The following is a 22,648-nucleotide window of genomic DNA, read 5'->3' as shown; positions in this document are numbered from 1 at the left end:
ACTATGCCGCGCCAACCCTGAATCAAATCATGGTGGTCCGGTTCCAATTTAAGGATCTACATATCCCAGTTGTGAGGAGCCTCCCAAACCACCTCCTCGTGGAGACGTTGCTCAGCACCGATACGCCGCTCCGAGCCTTCCTCGCGAGGGCGTGTCACCCTCTTTCGATGGCGAACTGCCTCATCTAGAATAGGTCATCCTAAGACTTTCTCGGCATCAACAAACGGGGGAGAGTCCTCCTAAGTACGTTTTCTAAGTCCAAAAAAATCTAAGGACATATTTTAAACCCATTTTAGCAGCATAATGGCTGCAAAAGGGCAAAACACCAAGTCAAATACCACCCAATACCTGGGGGCTATGACAACTGCAATTGAACTCAGTAAATGGGGGCTCAAACACCCACAAAGCATACCTATACCAGTTCACCTAGTTAATTCTAGAGATCATTTCTGTATATCTACGGAATTAACAGTTCATAGATGTATAACAATCATCCAAATGTAATTATCATCTATCAAAGAATTATTTTCGAAGCTTGAAGATAGCAAAAATAAAAAAGGATAGTGTATTTCGCGCCATTTCTCGAAGTTAAAATTTTCAAAATCATGATTCATGAACGTAATTGTGGGCATAACACTATAATTTACTTCATAATCAATAAGTATGACCAAGTGAGCAAACAAAAATAATGAAATTTGAACTAAAAACCGAAGAAAAATACAAAGAACAAACTTGAACAAAAACATGCTCATATAAGGTGCAATACTTAGCAATTTTTCATGAAACTTTTTGCAAAGCACTATTTAAACATAGCATAAAAACATGGAGCAAACAATATCAAGATTAGTGGATCGAATAAAAAACCCCCAAATTCGAAATTTAGGGTTCTTCGGTTCGAAGTTCCCCAAATTCGACCAAAAACAAGCGAAAATGACAAGAAAACATACATTGGATTTTGGTAAATGTGAAAAGGGAATGAGATCTACCTTTAAAAAAGAAAGAAAAACGAGCTTTGGAGATAGAGAGAAGGAGTCGAAAATGGCTAAGGAAGGAGAAGAAAGGGCGAAATGAAAATTGTGCTTTGCGATTTCTTTTTTGCTAATTTAAATGTCGTGCACAACTCTTTTATTTGTGCGTGATAGCCCAGCGCAACTCAGAAACTTGCGCGCGCTTGGCAAGGTGTCCTATTGAGTTGCGCGCGGATACTGGTCACTTAAAAAAATCGGTACTCAGATTTTGATCCGATTTCGAAGTTTTCCTAACGGTTTTGTGCGTTGTTAGACGTAATAGTGTGCGAATCATCAAAATCTTTTAATTGCTTTGCATCTTTTAGTTTATTTTCTTCGTTGATAGTTTTTTGCAACATCTTGCATGCACAATGTGCTTTGTGCTTGTCACAAGCATACGTGTTGGATGTTTTTCATGTAGCATCTTAAAATGTCCCGTGGTGGTGTTTCATGCAAAAGCTCCCATAGACAATTGTCATTTTCCTATACTGCCCTTTTAGAAATGTCACGTTTTTGGTATTTTTGGCATACAAAGCAAAAATACATCGTATCATATAGCGTAAAATTGTATGGCGTGTGTGCTGCGTAAAATTGCACTAGCAACATGATTTACCTCCCGTTCAAAACGGGTAGAACTTCTGTTTCTATAATTAAGTGTTTGCTTTAACAAGTTGACCAGCGCGCCGAACCATTGGGGTCAGACGCCCTCCGTTGGAAGCAAATACAGTTAGCTAGTAAGCATTCTGGCTTTACCGGACTATTTAGGTGTCTTTCCACCCCATATATAAAGAACTGGCCCCTGCTGAAGCCATTTAGACACATTCCCCCAGTCTTGAGACGCGTGTTCTCATCTTGTGGACAAAACTACTGAGAAAGTTGCCGATTTTCTTCTTTCTTACTTGATTTGGATATATGCCTCCAATTCTAAGACATGTATTTTTATCTTGTGGACATCGAGTATTTTTTTTGGCAGCGTATGTCAATCCTTTATTCAAGTGCTAGGCTACACATGCCGAAACACATCCCATTTTATCATCTTTTTCTGTTTTAAAATCTTGGACTAAAGTTTCAATGACAAATCGAGGGACTTTAGACCGCCGATGACATATTGAGAGGGTATCATCCTCTTTTCGTTTTTTTTAAACTCAGTACCTTCTCATAACATGACATCATCTAGGACAACCTTTACTTGTAATAGCGTTCTATACCGACAAAGGATCAATCTAGATTCTTTAGCACACTATATCCGGAAAATACCTTTTCTGGTCTTAGCAGCTACTTGTCTTGAACACTTAGCGAATCGAGAATAGTTTCGACACTCTCAACATTTCTAAAAGATTCCTCATTCTTAAGGAACTTCGCAGAATAAGTCTCGGATTTATTTCCTTGGCTACTTTGATCATCGTCTATTCTATACTGGATCAAAGTGGGGGCTAACCATAGACATCTACTTTTGGTCCCCTATCATGACTTAAAGTGCTATAACGATGAATAATTCCATCTCTCTGCTAGATTGAAGTGAGGAATGCTTATGGATCACTGATTAAGGCTTTAACACATAAAACAACTAGCTTGACCCAAAACAAAATGAACCAAAGCTTGGTAATAGTAAGCCCGATCAACAATTAGGCCTAATCCCATGATTAAACCTAATTTTAACGAATTTAGAAGTGCCTAGGTTAAAATCTAGGGTTGCCGAAGGAAAAACCGTGCGCAACACAGGGAGTCGTGCTGGCCTGGCACACAATACAAGGTTGCGCGTGACATCCAGCGTAACCTTCAGAGATGCGCTTGCGGAAGATTCGACATTTCATAAATATAGTGAATTAAATCTTACCATAAAGCCACGCGTAAGACGTTAAGTTGCGCTGCCCTGGGCAGTGCTACTAAATCACTTGCGCAGAGCAGCCGCGCGCGACCCATCTTGTTGCGCGCACCACCTGGTGTGGCAGAGGTTCAATACGAGCTTTGAAAACATAGAAAAATAACCGAAAAGTCAGCAGAAACATTATGATCTTATGCACTAATCATTCCCCTTTTCCTAAACACTCACCCTTTTAATTATTTGTTCTTATGGTGGAGGTTCCCAAATTAGAAGGAGTCCATAATTGTTCTAAACGAAGATCTAGCAAAGAAAAATGGTTAATTCTTGAGCACTTAGATAAATCACCTTTCTTTTTCTGGTTTAAATAACTTTTAACTAATTAATTAGTGTTATTTGATCACTTTAAATAAATTTTAATTAATTAATTTTACATAGTATTCTTCCTTTAATCAAGACTAGAATTTGAATAATTAATTGTTGTTTTATCATCTAATCCAAGGCGAATCTTGTTTATTTTGTTCTCCTCAATTAAATAAGAATAACGACATTCGTTGCAATGTAATCCTTATGTGATTAATATGTGTAAATAAAATCAACTAACTTAGTTTTAGGTATCACGTTGCATATATTGTTTGGTGATGAAATTGTTAAAAAGGAAGAGCTAGTAGAGGCCGCACTTGGGCTAGGATAACGATTCCTCCTTAAAAAGGAACGTTTGTTATTTTAGTACCCTTGCTCCCAAACTCATTTCTGGTATAAGTAGTCTTTAGGCATGGGTAAACTTTTGATTCATGCTAAATACCCCTTGAATCCTACTTAGGAGAAAGGCATAAACGAGGTTTATGAGTTTTCCTAAAACTCATTGGTAACTCCTTATTAGATTCTTACAAAAGAGCGTAATGATAGAATCAACTCTAATTCAAGGTCCCCCAAATAGTTAGCAATTCAAATCCTAACACACCTTCAAAAGTGTAAAGTCTTAGGCTTTTAAAGGGCCATGGGCATAGAGGAGTAGGATCCCCTACGATGGGCACACCCTCCTCACAGTACTCGGGAAAGAGCTGAGGGGTAAGGGAAAGAAGGCTGGCATCGGGATTAAAGTGCAAAAGGACATCAATGTAAGGTTACGTAGTGACTCGACACTATGCAGAAGGAAACCCACCAAGACCCGCCCCTTAATTAAAACAATTAACAAGCATATTAAACTTAATCAAACAAGATTAAGAACAAGAATTATACCTTTGTCGCGTGCTTCGCTCCCAAAGAGCTCTTACTTCAAAATCCCAATAACACGAGATCTCCGACGGATCGTACCCTCAACCCGACCCGAGCGTTCTAAGTCTTGAAGGTTAGTCAAAACCCGGACAAAATAACTATGAGTTTTAGGAATCAAAGGTTTACTCTTACTTAGAGTTGCCTTTTTGATTCCACTCAAGGTTATTCTTTTCCCAATACCCAAGCATGGTATTTATAGGGAACTGAACCCTTGGTTTTTCATCCTCCACCAATGTGGGAGTGTTGAAAATCAATCATTTATTTAATTTCCAAATTAAATAAATAATCAAGTTAATCATACTACGACAGGTGGCATGTTCTCATGCAAGAGAGTGGTGGCCAAGGTTAGGTGGGAGACCATATGCCTTGCTGCCCAAGGTCTTGATTTGGTCCCCACAACCTTGCACAAAACCGGGTCAAAGGAGGCTAGCTGGCTACCAGCTAGCGTATCTACTAGGGCTGCCAGCTAGCACCGCCTTGCTGCCCAGCACCTAGTGACAGGCGGTATTTTAGGTTGCTACTAAGACACCTCTATAAAATGATATTTGTAGTCCTAAACATGAAACTAAAAGAGTATAGAGGCAAGTTAAGGGTCGAACACAGGGAAACGATTAAGCACCATTATTTATCTCCTAATGTTAATCTAATTCGATCAAGATGTATGGTGGCTAAAGTAATGACTAACGGGGATAGAATAACAATTAAAACAAGCACTAGGGGGATGGATCAAACATGCTATGAATTCAACGAAGTTAGGCATCGGAAAATAGGTTTACATGTAACCCAAGTAACTCATACAAGGCAATATCAAGAATACTCTCTAATCACCTATCGGGATTAAGAGCTTTCCTAGCTAGCATACACTCACACTATCGTCGTAAGGCATACAAGCTAAGAACATGCAATAATCAATCACCTAATGATTATTCCTAAGTCGCACTATCGTCACGATTTAGTTCACGTCATTCAACCACAACATGCATATGGCCATAAACATGGAGTGGCTAATAAGTATAAGCACAAGGAAGATTTAATCACAAATATTCCAAATTAACCTACTCTAGCATACATCAAACTCAAAGCATATCTTCACCAAACCCCTAGCAACAAGAAACTACTCACTAGTAATAACTACAACTACAATCATACTAAGCAACATTATAACCAATGAAATAGTAAGAAAGACAAAGTTTTTATCAACTAAACTAACAAAGGTAGAATCTTTAATCATAAAAACCAGAGAAAATAGAGAAATATACCAAAACCTTCATTGAAATCCAAATAAAGAGCCATACATCATTCAATCTCCAAGCTTGACCATACATTAATGTTGCAAAATTACTTCTTCAAAAACTAAGAGTAAAACTAATGTTGATAGACAATGAAAATTACACTAAAAACTATCAAGATTGTTCAATACAAAAGTAGCTAAACAAAAACCTAGAAAAATTCCTTAAAAGCTCTCCTCCAAGGTTTCTATGCAAAATAATATCCCTATGATAGAATGTTGTCCCCCTCGTTAGCCGTTTTGCCTCCCTCTTTTAACTTGCGCTGAAATCGGGATTTGAATCAGCAGCAGACAAGCGCGCCCGCGCCCAACAATGGTGCGCCCACGCGTTAAATGATGGCGCGGCCGCTCCTCAAAATGCGCGCCCGCTCCAAAGTGGGTATTTAATGGTTGGTCCAGCTCATCAACGCGCCCGCGCTCAAGGGTTGCGCGCCCGCGCGTATAGGTGGCGCGCCCGCTCCTCTGGTGGCGCGCCCGCGCCATTTGTCTGGTCTGGATTTCTTCCCGTTTTACCCTTGTTCCTTCCATCTCCGAATCAACGGCATACACCTGCAATCATGGAACAGGAAGGCAAGGCGTAATACAACGAAAGAGGAGGGGAGTATAGACTACCTAAACCACATGAATACACATTACGCGCCACAAAGGTAGAATACTCGAACTAGGTGGATCATAGCAAAAACATACTAAAATGGACGGAATTATTACTAAAACTACTAGAAAAGACTATCCTAAGAGCGACATAAATGTCACTCATCAAATTCCCCCAAGCTAAACCTTTGCTCGTCCTCGAGCAAAGCTAAAGGCAAAGAAGATTGAGAAACGATTATCCAAACACAAGCAAAATAGAAAAAAGGGGGGAAATGAATTTACACTTACTCACTTTCGTAGGAATCACGGTTGTTTTTAGCATAAACAACAAGCCATTTACACCTCAAAGTCGCCAATGAGGACGAGTATGCTCTCGTGGGGGTTTCCAAAGAGTTTAACCCACAACTCTTGGCAACATGCTCCAAACAAACCCAAACAAAGGAGCAAATAAAGAAGAAAATCAACTACAAACACAGAACAAATAAAGAAGAAAATCAACTACAAACAAGCATAGATGGATGACAATCTTTCTAAGCACTAAGAGTAAGCACGTTTTTGGATGCCAATGGTTGATTGAAAGATAAGTTATGCTAAGCATAGAGAACTCTAACATGCTCTACTCCACCCGCATTCCATACATTCTTACCGCGTTCCCTCATCTGGATTCAAATCCACCCTTCAAGGTAGCATCTCATGACTCCACGAAGGAGCCGGAACAAATGAAACAAGGGTGACCCGACATCTTATCAAGTCATGCTCTCTCCATATGCTTGAAATCTAGCTCCTTCCACCGACTAGTGACTCAACCAATCCAAGTCAAAAGGACTTTAAAAGGGGTTGTAATGTAGGCTAGGAGGTAAAGGTGAGGAAAATTATGAAAATTTGTTGGTAAATCCTAATTGTGAAGCAAAGAATGGCGCTAATTCTCGAAAAACAACGTAGAATATCACCAATTTCCAAACAAAAATACATCTCCCCCAAGCGTTTTCAACACAATCTCACAAAACTATAAATGAAATGCGTAGAATCTCTCCCCCAAGCTTGAATTGAGCATTTTCCTCAATGCGCAAACTAGGGAGGACACTACATCAAAATCTGTTTGCAAATTGGCAAAAAAAAAAAATATATATTTTTTTTTTAATTTTTTTTTAAATTTTTTTTTTGGAGCTCATGCTTTTGTCAACTTTTATTAATTTGTTCGTGCCTTTTATAACTATGGACGGCTTTTTCTTGAATTCACATTTTCTTTTATTAAACACCAAAAATATCGAAAACAACCTTACTTTCCATACCAAACCATCATCTTCCAACTTATCAAACCAAAATCACAACAAACTTTCTTGGTTCAAACTTCACAATTCTACGGAGGAAAAATGAAATAGAAGGGCCATATGGTTTGTAATATGCTACAAACAAGGAGGTGTAGGCTCAACATGGCTAGCAAGGGGGATATGCAAATGAAATTACAAGGAAGCAACAAAAGAAAAGCTAAACCTAGAAAAGCAAAATAGTCACCGAAGAAAATGCCTTTGTCCTCCCTAGATATAGTTCGGTCGCGATCTCGGGTAGCTAGACAACAAGTTCTCGATCTAAGCATGCCTTGGTAAGGATCCTATGCCGCTCATACAATAAGTGTTGGAGGCTTGAACAATAAAACTCACATCGGGTTACAAAAACTACCTTTAGGGCTTCAAATCCCCCAATGAGGGCAACACCTTCTTACCACAAACAAGTGAATTTGGGTTCGGTGGGCCTTAGGAGTTCTAGCACAACTACCTTAGCATAGACATATCTTAGAGTCAACCAATGGCAATCCAAGAACGTAGAAACTCTTAATCCTTAGGAATAAAGACATTCAAGAACGCAAGTCTATTAAGTTTTTAGTTTTTTTATTTATTTTTTATTTTTTTTATTTTTTTTTTTGCAAATCCAAGAAAGCAGAAATAGAAGAGGAAGTAAGCATAAACAAATATATCCCAATCGACAAACAAGTGGTCGCTAGATATCAACATCAACGGCCCCAAACACACTAGGTGTTAATAGAAAACATCCTCGAACCATTCAACTTCCATTAAACTACAACTATCCTAGAGCACACCAACGAAAAATAGAGTGGAGGAAAGAAAAAAAAGAAAAAGAAAGATCTCACCGAAATGACGCCCAAGTAAGCATATCCGAAGTGAAAGCATGCATCCTAAAATGGGTGAGTATCCAAATGAAGAGAAAACAAACTATATACACAAAAGGGTTAGTCTGAATGAAGGTTGAAAAGTGAAAAATGGAAAATAAAATAAAGAGATAAAATGCAACTTTCATTCAACTTTTTTTTTTTTTAGACTTTTATTTTTGCCTCATTATAAGCTAATCTACCCTTGACAAAATTTCTAGATCTCCTCCAAAATCAACATTACCTCAAAAATCATCGAACCATATATACATACCTGCACTGGTCAATCGCCATGTCGGCGAATACCAGTAATCATCATCATTGACAGGAAAAACGGGGGGCGGACTCACCGGTATCCATCAAACCGAGAGAAGCGTCCCCAAAACAGCATCATCATCAAACCCACATCAAAAACTCATCAACAATATTATTGAACAGGGGCAAAATCAACCAAAGAAAACAGTCATGCAACTCAGCAGAATCAGTAGCATGAAGGTACAAGGAAAACAATGAAAGAGCGGTAGGCGAGCAAGTAAGAATCCCAGCCAAGTCACTCCCTACCAAGAGTATATCTCCTACTCATCAAAATAAGCGTACAAAAGCAAGGTAGAGAGATATACTCAAGGTAATAACCAACAACAACAATTTCAACAGAATCTAGCAGTAATTTCAACAATAATCAACCAAATTTCGCTAATAACCTAAGATAATCAAAATCCTTGCTTAAAAATCAATCAAAAGAGAATACTTAACGAAGGAAATTGAATACCTTTACCCTTATGCGAAAAATTGCTGTTTTTGTGTCGATTTGGTGAGGGTTTTGAGTAGTAAGGAGTTCGTTGCGGTTGGTGTTGAGGATGACTAATTTCTTTCTTTGATGATGAACAAACGGAGAAGATGAATGATTGAAGCTTGAGGATGATTGATTTATAAGAATGATTGATTTAAGAGGATGGAAGAAGATGATCCTGAGTATGGTGGTGAGGAGCGGCCGCGAAGGGAGAGAAAGGCAATGAGGGGGTTTGAGTTATGTTTATGAGGGTTTAAGGGAAATTGCGAAAACAAAAGACGAAACCGTATTTTTTTTTTTTTGATACCAAGAAAGGCGCGCCCGCGCCTGATGTAGGCGCGCCCGCGCCTCAGTGAAAACGCGGCCCGCTCCTAAATCGCGATAAAATCGCTCCAACTCCCTGGAAATCAGACCAAGCTATTATCGCGCCCACGCTCTGAATAGGCGCGCACGCGCCACTTTGGTATCGCGAGCCGCTCACAAATCGCACAAAATCGCTCCTATTCTCTGGAATTGGGTGAGTATTAAGACCAAAGAGCTGGCGCGCCCGCTTCTAAAACAGGTCTGACCGCGCCCACTTTAAGACGCGAGCCGCTCCTAAATCGCTCCTACTTTCTGGAATGGGTGCAATTTACATTCATATACGCGCCTGCGACGAAACTAGACGCGCCCGCGCCTTACTGCTCTTGCGGATCGCGCTTCAGCCGCGACAAAATCGCGCTGAGGTTCTGTCTCTTTAGTATTCATTCGAGCACAATTTCTCAAAATTCCTCATTTTTGCTTTACTCTTGTCTCTCTTTCCTCGTGGACACACGCAATCACACCTACATCAAAATTGATTGGGAAAAGTGTTAGATGGATTAGTTCAAGCGATTTGAAAGAAAATAAAATCAAACACGTTAGAAACCGGGTTGCCTCCCGTAAGCGCTTCTTTAACGTCACTAGCTTGACGTACTTCACACGGAATGAAGAGATAAATTTTCTGGATTTTCAATTAGTTGACCCTCATAGTATGGCTTGAGACGGTGCCCATTCACTTTGAATGGAGGGTAATTTTCATTGAATATCTCAACCGAGCCATAAGGAAAGGCTTTGGATACTTGAAATGGACCGCTCCATCTAGACCTCAATTTCCCGGGGAAGAGCTTGAGTCTTGAATTGTAGAGTAGGACCTTCTGTCCTTCCACAAATTCCTTCTTGGAAATTTGAGCGTCGTGTCATGTCTTGGTTCTTGCTTTGTAGAGGCTTGCACTGTCATATGCGTTCATTCTCAACTCTTCCAACTCATGAAGCTCTAGAAGCCTTTGCTAACCCGCACTGTGGAGATCAAAGTTGATTTGCTTGATTTCCCAATGCGTTCGGTGCTCCATCTTTACGGGTAAATGGCAATTCTTCCCATAAACAAGCTTATAGGGGGTAGTCCCTATAGGAGTCTTGAAGGCGGTCCTATATGCCCACAATGAATCAATGAGCTTACTAGACCAATCCTTCCTTGTTCTAGCAACGGTCTTCTCCAAGATGACTTTCAACTCCCTATTTGTGACCTCCGCTTGACTACTTGTTTGGGGGTGGTAAGCAAGGCCTCGCTTGTGCGATACACCATACTTTGAAAGAAGCTTGTTGAATGTATGGTGCTTGAAGTGTGAGCCTCCATCACTTATGATTGCCTTAGGAACACCAAATCTTGGGAAGATGACTTTCTTGAACAAATTGATGACCACCTTTGAGTCGTTGGTGGGAGATGCCACGGCTTCCGCCCACTTGGAGACATAATCAACAGCAACTAGAATGTGTCGGTTTCCTTGAGATGAGATGAAAGGGCCCATGAAGTCAATTGCCCAAACATCAAAAATTTCTAGTTCAAGAATCAGATTTTGGGGCATCTCATCACGCCTTGATATGTTCCCCGTCCTTTGGCACATATCACAAGTCTTAACAAATTGCCAAGCATCTTTGAATAGAGAGGGCCAAAAGAGCATGCATTGTAAAACCTTGGAAGCGGTCTTTTGAGCACTCATATGCCCACCACAAGGGGATGAGTGGCACATTGAGAGCACATCTTGGAACTCTTCATTAGGAACACATCATCTCAAAAGTCCATCCACCCCTCTCTTTAACAACATGGGGTCATCCCATATATACTTCTTTGCTTCATGCTTGAGCCTTCGATGTTGTTAAGGAGTGAAATCCGGAGGTATGGCACTACAAGCCAAGTAGTTCACAATATCTGCATACCAAGGCTCCGATTTTGCCCAAGAGTGTATAAGACATCATCCATTAGGGCATCTTCAATTGGCAAACCGTCTTCATGTATTCTTGCACCTCCCAACCTAGAAAGGTGGTCCGCCACCACGTTCTCGGCTCCCTTCTTATCTTTCATTTCGTAATCAAAGTCTTGAAGGACCAAGATCCATCTCAACAACCTTGATTTGACCTCCTTCTTGCTTATCAAATATTTGAGAGCCAAGTGATCGGTATACACGATTGTCCTAGAACCAATGAGGTAGGTTCTAAACTTCTTAAATGAGTGAATAACTACCAAAAACTCTTTTTCTGTAGTTGTATAATTTCGTTAAGCATCATTGAGAGTCTTGGACAAATAGTATATAACGTGAAGTTTCCCATCCTTTCTTTGTCCTAGCACCGATCCAATGGCTTCGTCGCTTGCATCACACATTAGCTCGAATGGTAAAGACCAATCCGGTCCTTGGACTATGGGGCGGTACAAAGAGCCTTTTTCAACCTACAAAATGACTCATGAAAAGCTTCATCAAATACAAATTCTTTATCCTGTTGCAAGAGAGATGTGAGAGGCTTAGAAATCAAAGAGAAATCTTTGATAAAGCGGCGGTAAAAGCCGGCATGACCAAGGAAAGACCTCACTTCTCTCACATTTGTGGGAGGAGGAAGCTTCTCAATCACATCAACCTTCGCACCATCAACTTCGATGCCCGCTTGGGAGATTTTATGGCCAAGAACAATGCCATTTTCCACCATAAAGTGGCATTTCTCCCAATTGAGCACCAAGTTGGCACTCTCACACCTATCTAAACAACGAGATAAATTCATTAGGCACTTCTCATATGTGCCTCCACCAACGGAAAAGTCATCCATAAAATTTTCCATTTCTTCCTCAATCATTTCACTAAAAATTGACATCATGCATCTTTGGAAGGTAGCCAAGGCATTACAAAGACAAAAAGGCATCCTACGGTAAGCAAAAGTACCATAGGGACAAGTGAAAGTGGTCTTTTCTTAATCTTTTTGGTCAATTGGGATTTGGAAGAATCCCGAATAACCATCAAGAAAGCAATAAAAGGCATGCTTTGTAAGTCTCTCAAGCATTTGGTCGATAAACGATATTGGAAAATGGTCTTTGGAAGTATTGGCATTCAAATGGCGGTAATCTATACACATACGCCAACCCGTAACAAGCTGAGTTGGGACCAATTGTTGCTTATCATTGACCATTACCGTCATACCTCCCTTTTTTGGCACTACTTGAACCGGGGACACCCAATCACTATGAGCGATTGGATAGATGATCCCTGCTTCAAGTAGCTTGGAAACTTCCTTCCTCACGACCTCTTCCATGGGAAGATTAAGTTTCCTTTGCTGTTGCCTACACGGCCTAGCACCCTCCTCTAAATCGATTTTATGCATGCATAGGGAGGGGCTTATACCCTTGAGATCATCAAGAGTATAACCCAAAGCCTTCCTATGCTTTTTCAAAACATTAAGCAATGAGGAGGTTTGCTCTTCCGTGAGGTTAGCATTGACGATGACCGGAAAAGTATCATTAGCATCCAAAAAGACATACCTCAAGCCCGATGGTAGAGGTTTCAATTCTACCTTCGGAGCTCCCTTACCATTGGAGATTTCCTCCTCTTCTACTTGGAAGACTTCATATGTTTGGAGAATCTCTTGGTCGGGGGTTGTCTCCTCTTTCTCATCAAGCATTTCCTCATATAATTGCATCTCCTTTTGATCACCTACCTCATTCTCATTCAACAAAACATTCTCAAGTAGATCATTAGAAGCATGCATATGAGGGTATCTAAACTCATTCATCAAGTTTTCAATTGTATCTATTCTAAAGCATTCATTAGTAGAGGAAGGTTTTCTCATTACCTTATTCAAATCAAATTCGATAGAGTCATTGTCAACCTTCAAGGTCATCTTACCTTCTTTGACATCAATAATTTCTTTAGAAGTAGCTAGGAATGGCCTACCCAAGATTATAGGAATTCTTTCATCTTCATCCATCTCAAGAACATAGAAGTCCACCGAAAAAGTGAACTTACCAACTCTAAGGGGTATGTCCTCTACTTTCCCTATAGGCAATTTTGTGGACCTATCCGCAAGTTGGAGGGTGATGTTTGTAGGTGAGACTTCCCACATTAAGCTTTTGGTAGACTGAGAAGGGAATTAAACTCACACTAGCACCTAGATTACACAAAGCCTTCCCCAAATGAACCTCATTGATAGAACAAGGGATGGAAAAAACTACCAGGATCTTGAAATTTGTTTGTTAGCTTACTAGAGAGAATAATACTACAATTTGCGGTTAAGCTAACGGTTTTGACTTCTCTCCTTCCATTCAGGAGGTCTTCTAGGAATTTAGAGTGGTGTGGAATCTCTTTCATAGCATCCACAAAGGGTATAGAAACATGCAAGCTCTTTACTACATCTAAAAATTTTCCGAATTGGACATCAAGCCTAGACCTAGCAAATCTTTTGGGAAAAGGCAACCTCTCATTCCTAGGTTGGAGATTAAGGGGTAAAGGTGTTTGATCTTTGGTGCTCTCCTTTTCGGGTTCCTTCTCTTTCTCTTTCTCACCCCTCTCATTCTTTTCGGAACTTCCTTCTAGAACCTCACTCTCTCTTGATGACTCATCCTCAACCTCAAGTCCTATCCTCATATCGGAACTCTTCTCAACATTTAAATCACTCTCTAGGATCTTCCCACTTCTAGTAGTAATGGCATACATAGACTTGGGGTTGACACCTTGGCTAGGTAAAGAAGAATATGAAGAAGGGGAGGATGAAGAACTTGGTTGGACAATTTGAGAGATTTGGGTCTCCAGCATTTTCATGTGTGCCTTGATTTGTTTCTTTTCTTCCTCTTGACTCTTATTATGGTTTTCTTGATTTTTAATGAAATTTTGAAGCATAGTCATCATAGGATCTGGAGGGGCTTCTTTTTGGAGGGGTTGAGTATGGGGAATTTGAGAATGGGGCCTTACTTGGTCAAAACCGGGGGGTCTACTATTTTGTGAGAAAGTGGAAGCATTTTGTGGTCTATTACCCCCGGAACCCTGATTGGAATTAAAACGTTGTTGGTTGTTGGAATAGTGATGTTAGTTTTGATTCCAATTGGGCCTTTGGTTTGAGTAACTTCTTCCATTGTAATTGGAAGAGTTTCCCCAACCTTTGCCTTGGTTATCATAACCACCACAATTTTGATTCCATTGATTTTTATTCCAACCTTGGTTTTGATTCCAACCACGGTTTAGGTTTTGATTCCAATTTGGCCACATTCCAGCATTTCCCTCACGGGGCACAAAATTCATGGCATTAACATCCTCAACATTATCATCATTTTCATGGGGAGGGGGACCTTCACTTATGGACATACATTGTTGAGAATTGTGATCATAGCCTCTACATATATCACAAAACATACAACCGGGAGGCATGACATTGTAATTAGGGGGAGAAGAAGTAGAAGGATTCATACCATGGTCTCCCTTGGGAGAAGGGGAGGAAGTATTTTGAGAACTTGATTTCATGAACTCCTCCATTTGTTTCGCCATCTTTTCCATTTGGTTGGAAAGATTTGTGATGGCATTGGTTTGCTTGACGGATTGTACCGTTCCTTTGCTAGAAGTGGCTTCCCTCTCACCTTCGTACCAATCCTCATAATTGCGCACAACATCTTCTATGATACTCTCTACTTCATCTTCCCTTTTGTTCATGATTGGGCCTCCGGCTCCGGCATCAAGGCTAGTCTTGCTTTGAGGGGAGAGTCCTCCGTAGAATGTTTGGAGAACTTGCTAATTAGGAATCCCATGGTGTGGGCATTGCCTTTGTAACTCTTTGAATCTCTCCCATGGCTCACAAAGAGACTCTCCACCTCTTTGGCGGAAACTTTGAATCTTTGAGCGAGCCTCGGCGGTTTTCTTGTGATTGTAAAACCTTCCTAGGAACGCCGTAGTTACCTCATTCCAAGTTGTGAGAGAACCGGGGGGAACATCCTAGTTCAACCAATGTTCCGCCGCTCCCATGAGTGAGAACGGGAACATCTTCAATCTTATGTACTCTTGGGAGACTTCGTTGATGTTGATAGTGTCACAATACTTGAGAAACTCTTTGAGATGCTCATGGGGATTCTCAAATTTCCCATCGGTAAATTGCCTCTTCTCTATCATTGAAATTAAAAAAGGCTTTATCTCGAAATTGTTTGCTTAAGTGGTGGGGGCTAAGATCCCACTTTGAGAGGCATATGGTTCGGGTGCTCCAAGTTGCTTTAGTGACCTTTGATCACCCATGTTTCCTTGATCGGCCATGCTTTGTTGATTATGGTTATTGGAAAATGGGTTGGTAATTGAGCCTGTGGATGGTTCACTCTCCTCACTTGAAGTGGGTGAAGATGGGGTAGGGGAACTTCTCACTTCCTCTTAAAGTGGGTCTTCACCTTTCTCCCTTGCTTGTCTCCTCAATTGAGCTAGAGTACGCTCTAGCTCGAGGTCTATGGACACCAAAGGCCTAGAGCAATTAAGCCTCCTGTGCATATACAAAGCTAAGCAGAAAGTGAGCACTGACAAGATACGGAAAAACAAAAGAATAGAAAAGAACTAGTCTCAACAAGAAAATAAACACACAATGGAAACCGTCTCCCCGGCAACGACGCCATTTTGGTTAATGATAATTAGGTCGTTAGACTAACTACCCTCAACCAAACAATATTTATAAACCTACACCTATACTAAACAAGTTTAGTGGTAAGTAGAGGCTCGAACCACGGAGACGACATAAACACTATCAACACCACCACCAATTAAGCTAGGTCAAAGAGATAGGATGGATAGAACAATAAACAAAATGAGATTAATATTAAGTTAAACTAACACCAAGGGAGAGGGTCAAACATGACAATGGTCTTCAATAAAGTTAGGCAATGGAAATGAGTTTACATGCAAACCAAATATCTCATATAAGGCAATACCAACAATACCATCTAACCACCTATCGGGGTCAAAGGCTTTCCCAACTTAACACATGCTCATACTATCGTCATAAGCTATGAAAGTTAAGGTTTTTGCATAGAATTGATCACCTAATGGATATCCCTAAGTTACACTATCGTCATAACTTAGTTCAATCCACCCAATTACAACACATGATTGGCCATTCAAATGTAGTAATTAGTAAAACATGGTTACAAGGTATATTTAATCACATATAACCAACATTTGTCTAGCCTAATACATTCAAGATTCACCACGTGCTATCACCAATCCCTTAGTAAAAGGGAATTACTCACTAATCATGAACAACTAACACAAAACCTAGCACGAAGAACAAAGAGAAGCAATTAAACTAAACAACTACTCTAGTCAAGCAAGAAATTAAGAAAGAACAATAAATGAGATAGAGTTTAGAATGCTCATTGAAGTATTGAAATGGAATCCAAAACAATGTCACTTCGCATCTTCATCTTCTTCAATCCACCATTGAAGCTCTTCACTTTCTCTCCCTAAAATACCCCAAACTACATTACAATGGATAAAAACAAGAATTAAAACTAAATCTAAGCCTAATCTAAGCTAATCTAAGAGTGAAGATGATGGAGAGAAACTAGGGTTTTTCCCCTTAAAGAGGAGAGAGAAAGCCCCCTCCAAAAGAAACCCCCAAAAAAATTCCCCAAAAATAGGAGAGAATCGGGCTAAAAATAGAACCGCAGTAGAATGGCACGCCCGCGCCAATCTGGGTTTCGGCCTGGCAGCGACATTCAAATTCAAATATCCATAACTTCTGTTGTAGGATGCTTCTTGGGCGTGCAACCTATCGATGCAAAGCTCTTCAAGTCTAGTTTCCAACGCAATTTGAATCACCTCAATCTGATGTGTAGATGAAACGATATGGCTAAAAGAGTGAACAAAGGTCAGTTTTGGAGTTCAGGCCCTTGCGCGCCCGCGCCTATCTTAGGGGCGCCCGCGCCTAAGCCGCGCCCAAATCGCGCCTACATTCTACCTCCTTCAATATTTTCGAACCCAATGTTAGGCACGCCCGCGCTGGGTTTGGCGCGCTCGCGCCATTTTGAATGCGCGACCTGCGCTGTCCGCATGACCGTGCTTGCTTGCTCCTTAACTTCCTTTGTAGCTCTTCAAATGAACTCCAATTCTCCAAGCTCTTCATTCTTTTAAAATCAACTCCAAAAGCCTATAAAACACGAGGAAAAGCACAAAAACATAATAAAGAGAGAAACAGAGCAAAAAGGGTACAAACAAGGGACAAACGTAGAAAAATACCGCGATTAGAGGATTTAAATAGTGGCATAAATGCCACTTATCACCCAGCCAGCCAGTTAGTGCGTGCTGGTGCTGGGCTGGTGCTGGCGCTGGGCGTTGCTAGCATGTAGTGCTGGCACTAGCCCCTAGCAGCCCACGCACAGGCTAGCCCCCACTCTTTCCTTGCGCGCCATTGCTAGCACAGCCAGCATGCGTGCTGCTAGCGAACCACGCATGCTGGCCCTTCCCTCGCATCAGCCTACGCAGCACGCTACGCACCATGCACCACGCAACGCTCGCACATGCATCAGCCAGTGCCTAGCACTGCTATGCTTGGTGCGAGGCACGTACACACATAGGTGCGCAGTGCTTGGTGCGTGGCCTGCGATGGTGCCTACACGTAAGGCTAGTGTTGCTTGCTAGCTCGCTGTGCTTGGTGCTGCCATGCGAAGGCACGCACACAAGAACAAAGCTCCGTGCTGCGGGGCGACGGTGCACACGCACACACGCATGTGCTTAGCACTGCGATGGTGTTGTGCTTGGTGCTAGGGTGCTGCGATAGCCTGCCATGCGCACCCAGGCACCCAGGCTAGCACGCTGCTAGCTGCGATGGGCTGCCTGGTGCTTTTGGCGCTTGCGATAGCTTGCCATGCGCACCAAGGCTAGCACGCTGCTAGCTGCGATGGGATGCCTCGGGCTTGTGGTGCTTTGCGATAGTCTGCCATGTGCACGCTTAGGCGGCGATGGTGCGCCTAGCACACCTAGCCTGCTTAGGCTTGCGCCTAACCAAGCTAGGTGCATGCTAGCTTGAACAAGCCTAGCATCCACATGGTTAAACCATTGTGGTGCTACGACTACATTTATACTTGTCGCTTTGTGATTTTGCGACGCTCGATCTCGACGCCCTAGGCTCGATATTCGACGTCTGTATTCGTAAAACTTTGCTGACTCATTAAATCCTTTAGGATTAATTCGTCGTCTCGGATCAGTGATTCGATTGGGTTTGACCCAAAGGGTTTAGTTAAGATTAAGTTGTAACATCAATTATACATTGATATTACTGATCGGAAGCGGCCTCCACCTAGGCATTCCGATCACTTGACCTTACTGAAGAATTAGCTCTGTAATAATTCTTAACCCTCTATCAGAAGAATACACTTGTTGGATGGACACCATTCCTTTCAATCTCCCACTTGTCCTTCCGGACAAGTGTGCATACAGTGTATAGCCCATTTCCTATGTCACTTAATGTTTCTTCGCGAACTATAAGGTTCAGAAGTGTTTCTCGATCTCCGAGTTTTACTATCAATAAGCAAATGATTTCTAAAATCCATCTGAGCACGGCCATGCATTTTCACAGTCTCGCTCTTCGAGCGGCCTTTGTAAAAAACAAAACATTTTCCCTATTGGTAGTAGGGGGAAAATCCCAATCTTGTATTGTAAGTTCCTCTTACTAAGAGGACATAGTCTCCTGAGTGTTCCCGTTATGATCCCCAGTTACGGAAGACGTTAGGAAACATCAAAGAGTCTAGTACTCAAACAAGAAAACTTCACAATACTCATGGTCGGAGGAAACAAGTTCCGATAGTCATAATGAGAAATGAACTTATGACAAAATTTAAATTTTCTTAAAGTACTCTCATAGGTCTTATCTAGTATAGTTCCAAACTGTGCCTGTGCAAATGATTTATGACCGTCACGTCCTCGCAGCACAAGAAACGGTGCTGTAAATCATACTACACACTAATCTATGGCGGTCATCAATCGTCCATCTGTTAGATGACCTCGATTAGGGACAATTTTTTATTTAAATATTCAATGTTCACTTAACAGGTGTTTCTTTATCCAAGACATGGTCTTCATACCCTTTTTTGAATATTTCCGTAAATCGAATGGACTCATTATTTAATTCTAAACCACAATTAAATAGTACTGGAGTGAATGATAATTTTGCACAAAAATTAATTACTCCATTAATGAATGGTTTTAATACAGTGTCTTAAATTAAATATCCTATTTAATTAAAACACATGTACAGGGAATTTCAAAGCCAGTCTCCAACATGCTTGATTCCCATTGCCTCAATGTCCTTGTTGTGTTTCACTTGAGGCAGCGGTTTAGTCAAAGGATCGGCTACATTATCATCTGTGCCAATCTTACAAATTCTTATTTCACCTTCGCATTTCCATTCCCTGATCATGTGAAATCGCCTTTGCACGTGTTTGACCTTTTGGTGCTCTCTCGGCTCCCTAGCCTGAGCGATAGCTCCATTATTATCACAATAGAGGTCTATCATCCCCTTGATTGAGGGTACAACACCAAGTTCGCTAATGAACTTGCGAATCCAAACAGCTTCCTTGGCAGCTTCTGAAGCGGCCAAGTACTCGGCTTCAGTTGTAGAGTCTCTAGTGGTGCTCTGCTTGGCACTCTTCCAGCTAAACGCTCCTCTATTCAGACATAATATGTACCCCGACTGTGACTTGAAGTCGTCTCTGTCAAACTGGAAGCTAGCGTCGGTGTAACCTTCAACAACAAGTTCTTTGTGGCCTCCATATACCAGGAATTTATCCTTGTTCCTTTTCAGGTACTTAAGGATGTTCTTGGCCGCAGTCTAAGGCGCCTCTCCTGGGTTCGATTGGTATCGACTCGTTGCACTCAAGGCATACGATACATCTGGCCTTGTACATATCATGGCATACATGATCGATCCGATTAGCGAAGCATATGGGATCTGATTCATTCTTTCTCACTCAATAGGTGTCTATGGACACTGTTTCTTGCTGAGAGTTATGCCATGGGACATGGGTAAATGCCCTCTTTTGGCATTCTCCATGTGGAATCGAGCCAGTACCTTATCAATGTAAGTACTCTGGCTTAATCCAATCATCCTCTTAGATCTATCCCTGTAGGTATTGATGCCCAATATGTACTGTGCCTCTCCTAAGTCCTTCGTTGAAAAGCACTTTCCTAACCAGCCCTTTACAGACTCCAACAATTTTGTGATGTTTCCAATGAGAAGTAAGTCATCGACATACAGGACTAGGAATGCAATATCACTCCCACTGACCTTCTTGTATACACAAGATTCATCTGGATTCTTAATAAAAACCAAACTTGCTAATGGCTTCATCAAATCGCAGATTCCAACTTCTGCTGGCTTGCTTTAGTCCATAAATGGACTTCTTCAGCTTGCAAACCTTTCCAGTGTTGCCTGGATCGACAAAACCTTCTGGCTGTGTCATATGCACAGTTTCTTCCAAAATTCCATTAAGGAAGGCGGTTTTGACATCCATTTGCCATATTTCATAATCGTAATATGCAACAATCGCTAGGATGATACGGACGGATTTTAGCATTGCAACTGGTGAAAAAGTTTAATCATAGTCAATCCCATGGACTTGTCTATAACCTTTTGCCACCTGTCTAGCTTTGTATATTGATACATTTCCATCCTTGTCTGTCTTCACTTTGAAGATCCATTTGCAACCAATGGGTGTATAACCCTCGGGCAAATTCACCAAGTCCCAGACTTGATTTTCAGACATGGAGTCCATCTCGGATTTCATGGCCTCTTGCCATTTTGCAGAGTCGGGGCTCGTCTTAGATTGCTTGTATGTCGCTGGTTCATCACCATCCATGACTAGGATGTCCTGATCATCGGTTAAGAAGATACCGAGGTATCTGTATGGTTGAGATTTTTGTCGTTGCAACCTACGAAAGGTAATCGGTTGAGAATTTACATTGTTTGTTTGATTCTGACCAATCTTCTTAGATGCTTCCAAAGCTTCTTGATTGTCTGTTTTGTCAGGTTGACATTGTTGCTCGTTCTCTAGAACTTTGTCGAGTTCGATTTTCCTCCCACTTGTCATTTTGGAAAGGTGATCCTTCTCTTAAAAGACACCATCACGAGCAACAAACACTTTGTTCTCGGATTTATTTTAGAAGTAATACCCTTTGGTTTCTTTTGGATATCCCACAAAGAAACACTTATCCGATTTAGGGTGAAGTTTGTCCGAAATTAACCTGCTGGCTGGGTGCATCAAAAACATTAAGACGCTTACATATTTGTTCGCGTCCAACTTCTCCATGAACATCCCGGCCAAGAAAACCAGTCTCGACCTAGGGGCGATCCGGCAAGGTGACAAAGGGGGACTTCGGTCCTATGTCAGGCGGTTCAATCTGATGAGAATTCAGATACAAGGACTGTCTGATGAAGTTGCGTACACAGAATTCTTTAAAGGTCTGAAGGATGGGTCGACATTCAAGTTCGACCTAGTTCGCAAGAGGGTTGCTACCCTCCAAGAGGCACTAATGGAGGCTGAAGCCTATATACAGGAGACGGAGCTCTGTGCCGTCAAGCACCCGTCAGAACCTAGGCGGTCCGACATAAAAGAGAGCCGGTTCCATCAGCCGGCCAGAAAAGAAGAAAAGAAAAGAAAAGAAGTCTGGGCAACTGACCGCCCAGGTCAGTCATCCCAGAAGAAGCAAAAGAAGTTGGAACCGTACGTCCCCAAGTACGAGTTTAACAAGGACTGTTCCTCCATCCTCATGGAGATAAAATACCGGTTAACCATTGAGAAGCCGGCTCCTCTAAAGAGCGCTGTCAAGAATCGGGATAAGAGCAAGTATTGCCAATTCCATGAGGAAATTGGCCATTACACCAATGGTTGCTATAGCCTCAAGCGGCTATTGGACCGATTGGCTGATGAGGGGGCTTTGAAGTCCTATCTGACAAAGTCCAAGGGTAACCCCAAAAATGGTTGAAAATCTTCTAAGAAGCCGGTGATGAGCTCTGACACAGATGAAGAGCATATCTACACCATTGCAGGCGGCTTCGCTAGTGGTGGTCCCACCATTCGGGGTGCCAGGGACAACATCAAGAAGTTGTCCGCCTCAGAGGACGAGGGCCAGGCGTCGAAAGACGTCTTTCCAAAGGTCTTCATCTCTGAGAAAGACAAGGGTACAGTCAGGCAGCCCCACGATGACCCCATTGTCATCGAATGTAAAGTTTCCAATCAACGAGTTGGCCGGATCCTAATCGATACCGGGAGCTCTTCTGACCTGATAAGCTATCGCTGCTTGGCAAAGCTGAAATACAAGCCCAGCAGTATGCACAAGGCCCCCCACCCCCTAGTCGGCTTTAGAGGTGAGGTAGTGCATCCGGTAGGTAGGATAGACTTACCCATCCGGCT

The 22,648-nt window shown here is 41.7% G+C and overlaps 1 protein-coding gene across 1 annotated transcript; it reads right to left on the bottom strand.

Annotated features, from left to right (window-relative positions):
- Window positions 1–13,421: 13,421 nt before the first annotated feature.
- LOC110697626 lies at window positions 13,422–14,033 on the bottom strand. Its single transcript, XM_021875010.1, has one exon. It carries the CDS (start codon window positions 14,031–14,033, stop codon window positions 13,422–13,424), a length of 612 nt encoding a protein of 203 aa, XP_021730702.1.
- Window positions 14,034–22,648: the final 8,615 nt, after the last annotated feature.

This window comes from Chenopodium quinoa, unplaced genomic scaffold (genome assembly GCF_001683475.1).
Source record: "Chenopodium quinoa cultivar QQ74 unplaced genomic scaffold, ASM168347v1, whole genome shotgun sequence".
In the NCBI taxonomy this organism is placed as follows: Eukaryota; Viridiplantae; Streptophyta; class Magnoliopsida; order Caryophyllales; family Amaranthaceae; genus Chenopodium; species Chenopodium quinoa.
The sequence above is the reverse complement of the archived record's forward strand: the minus strand, read 5'-3'. Positions and strand labels throughout refer to the sequence as shown.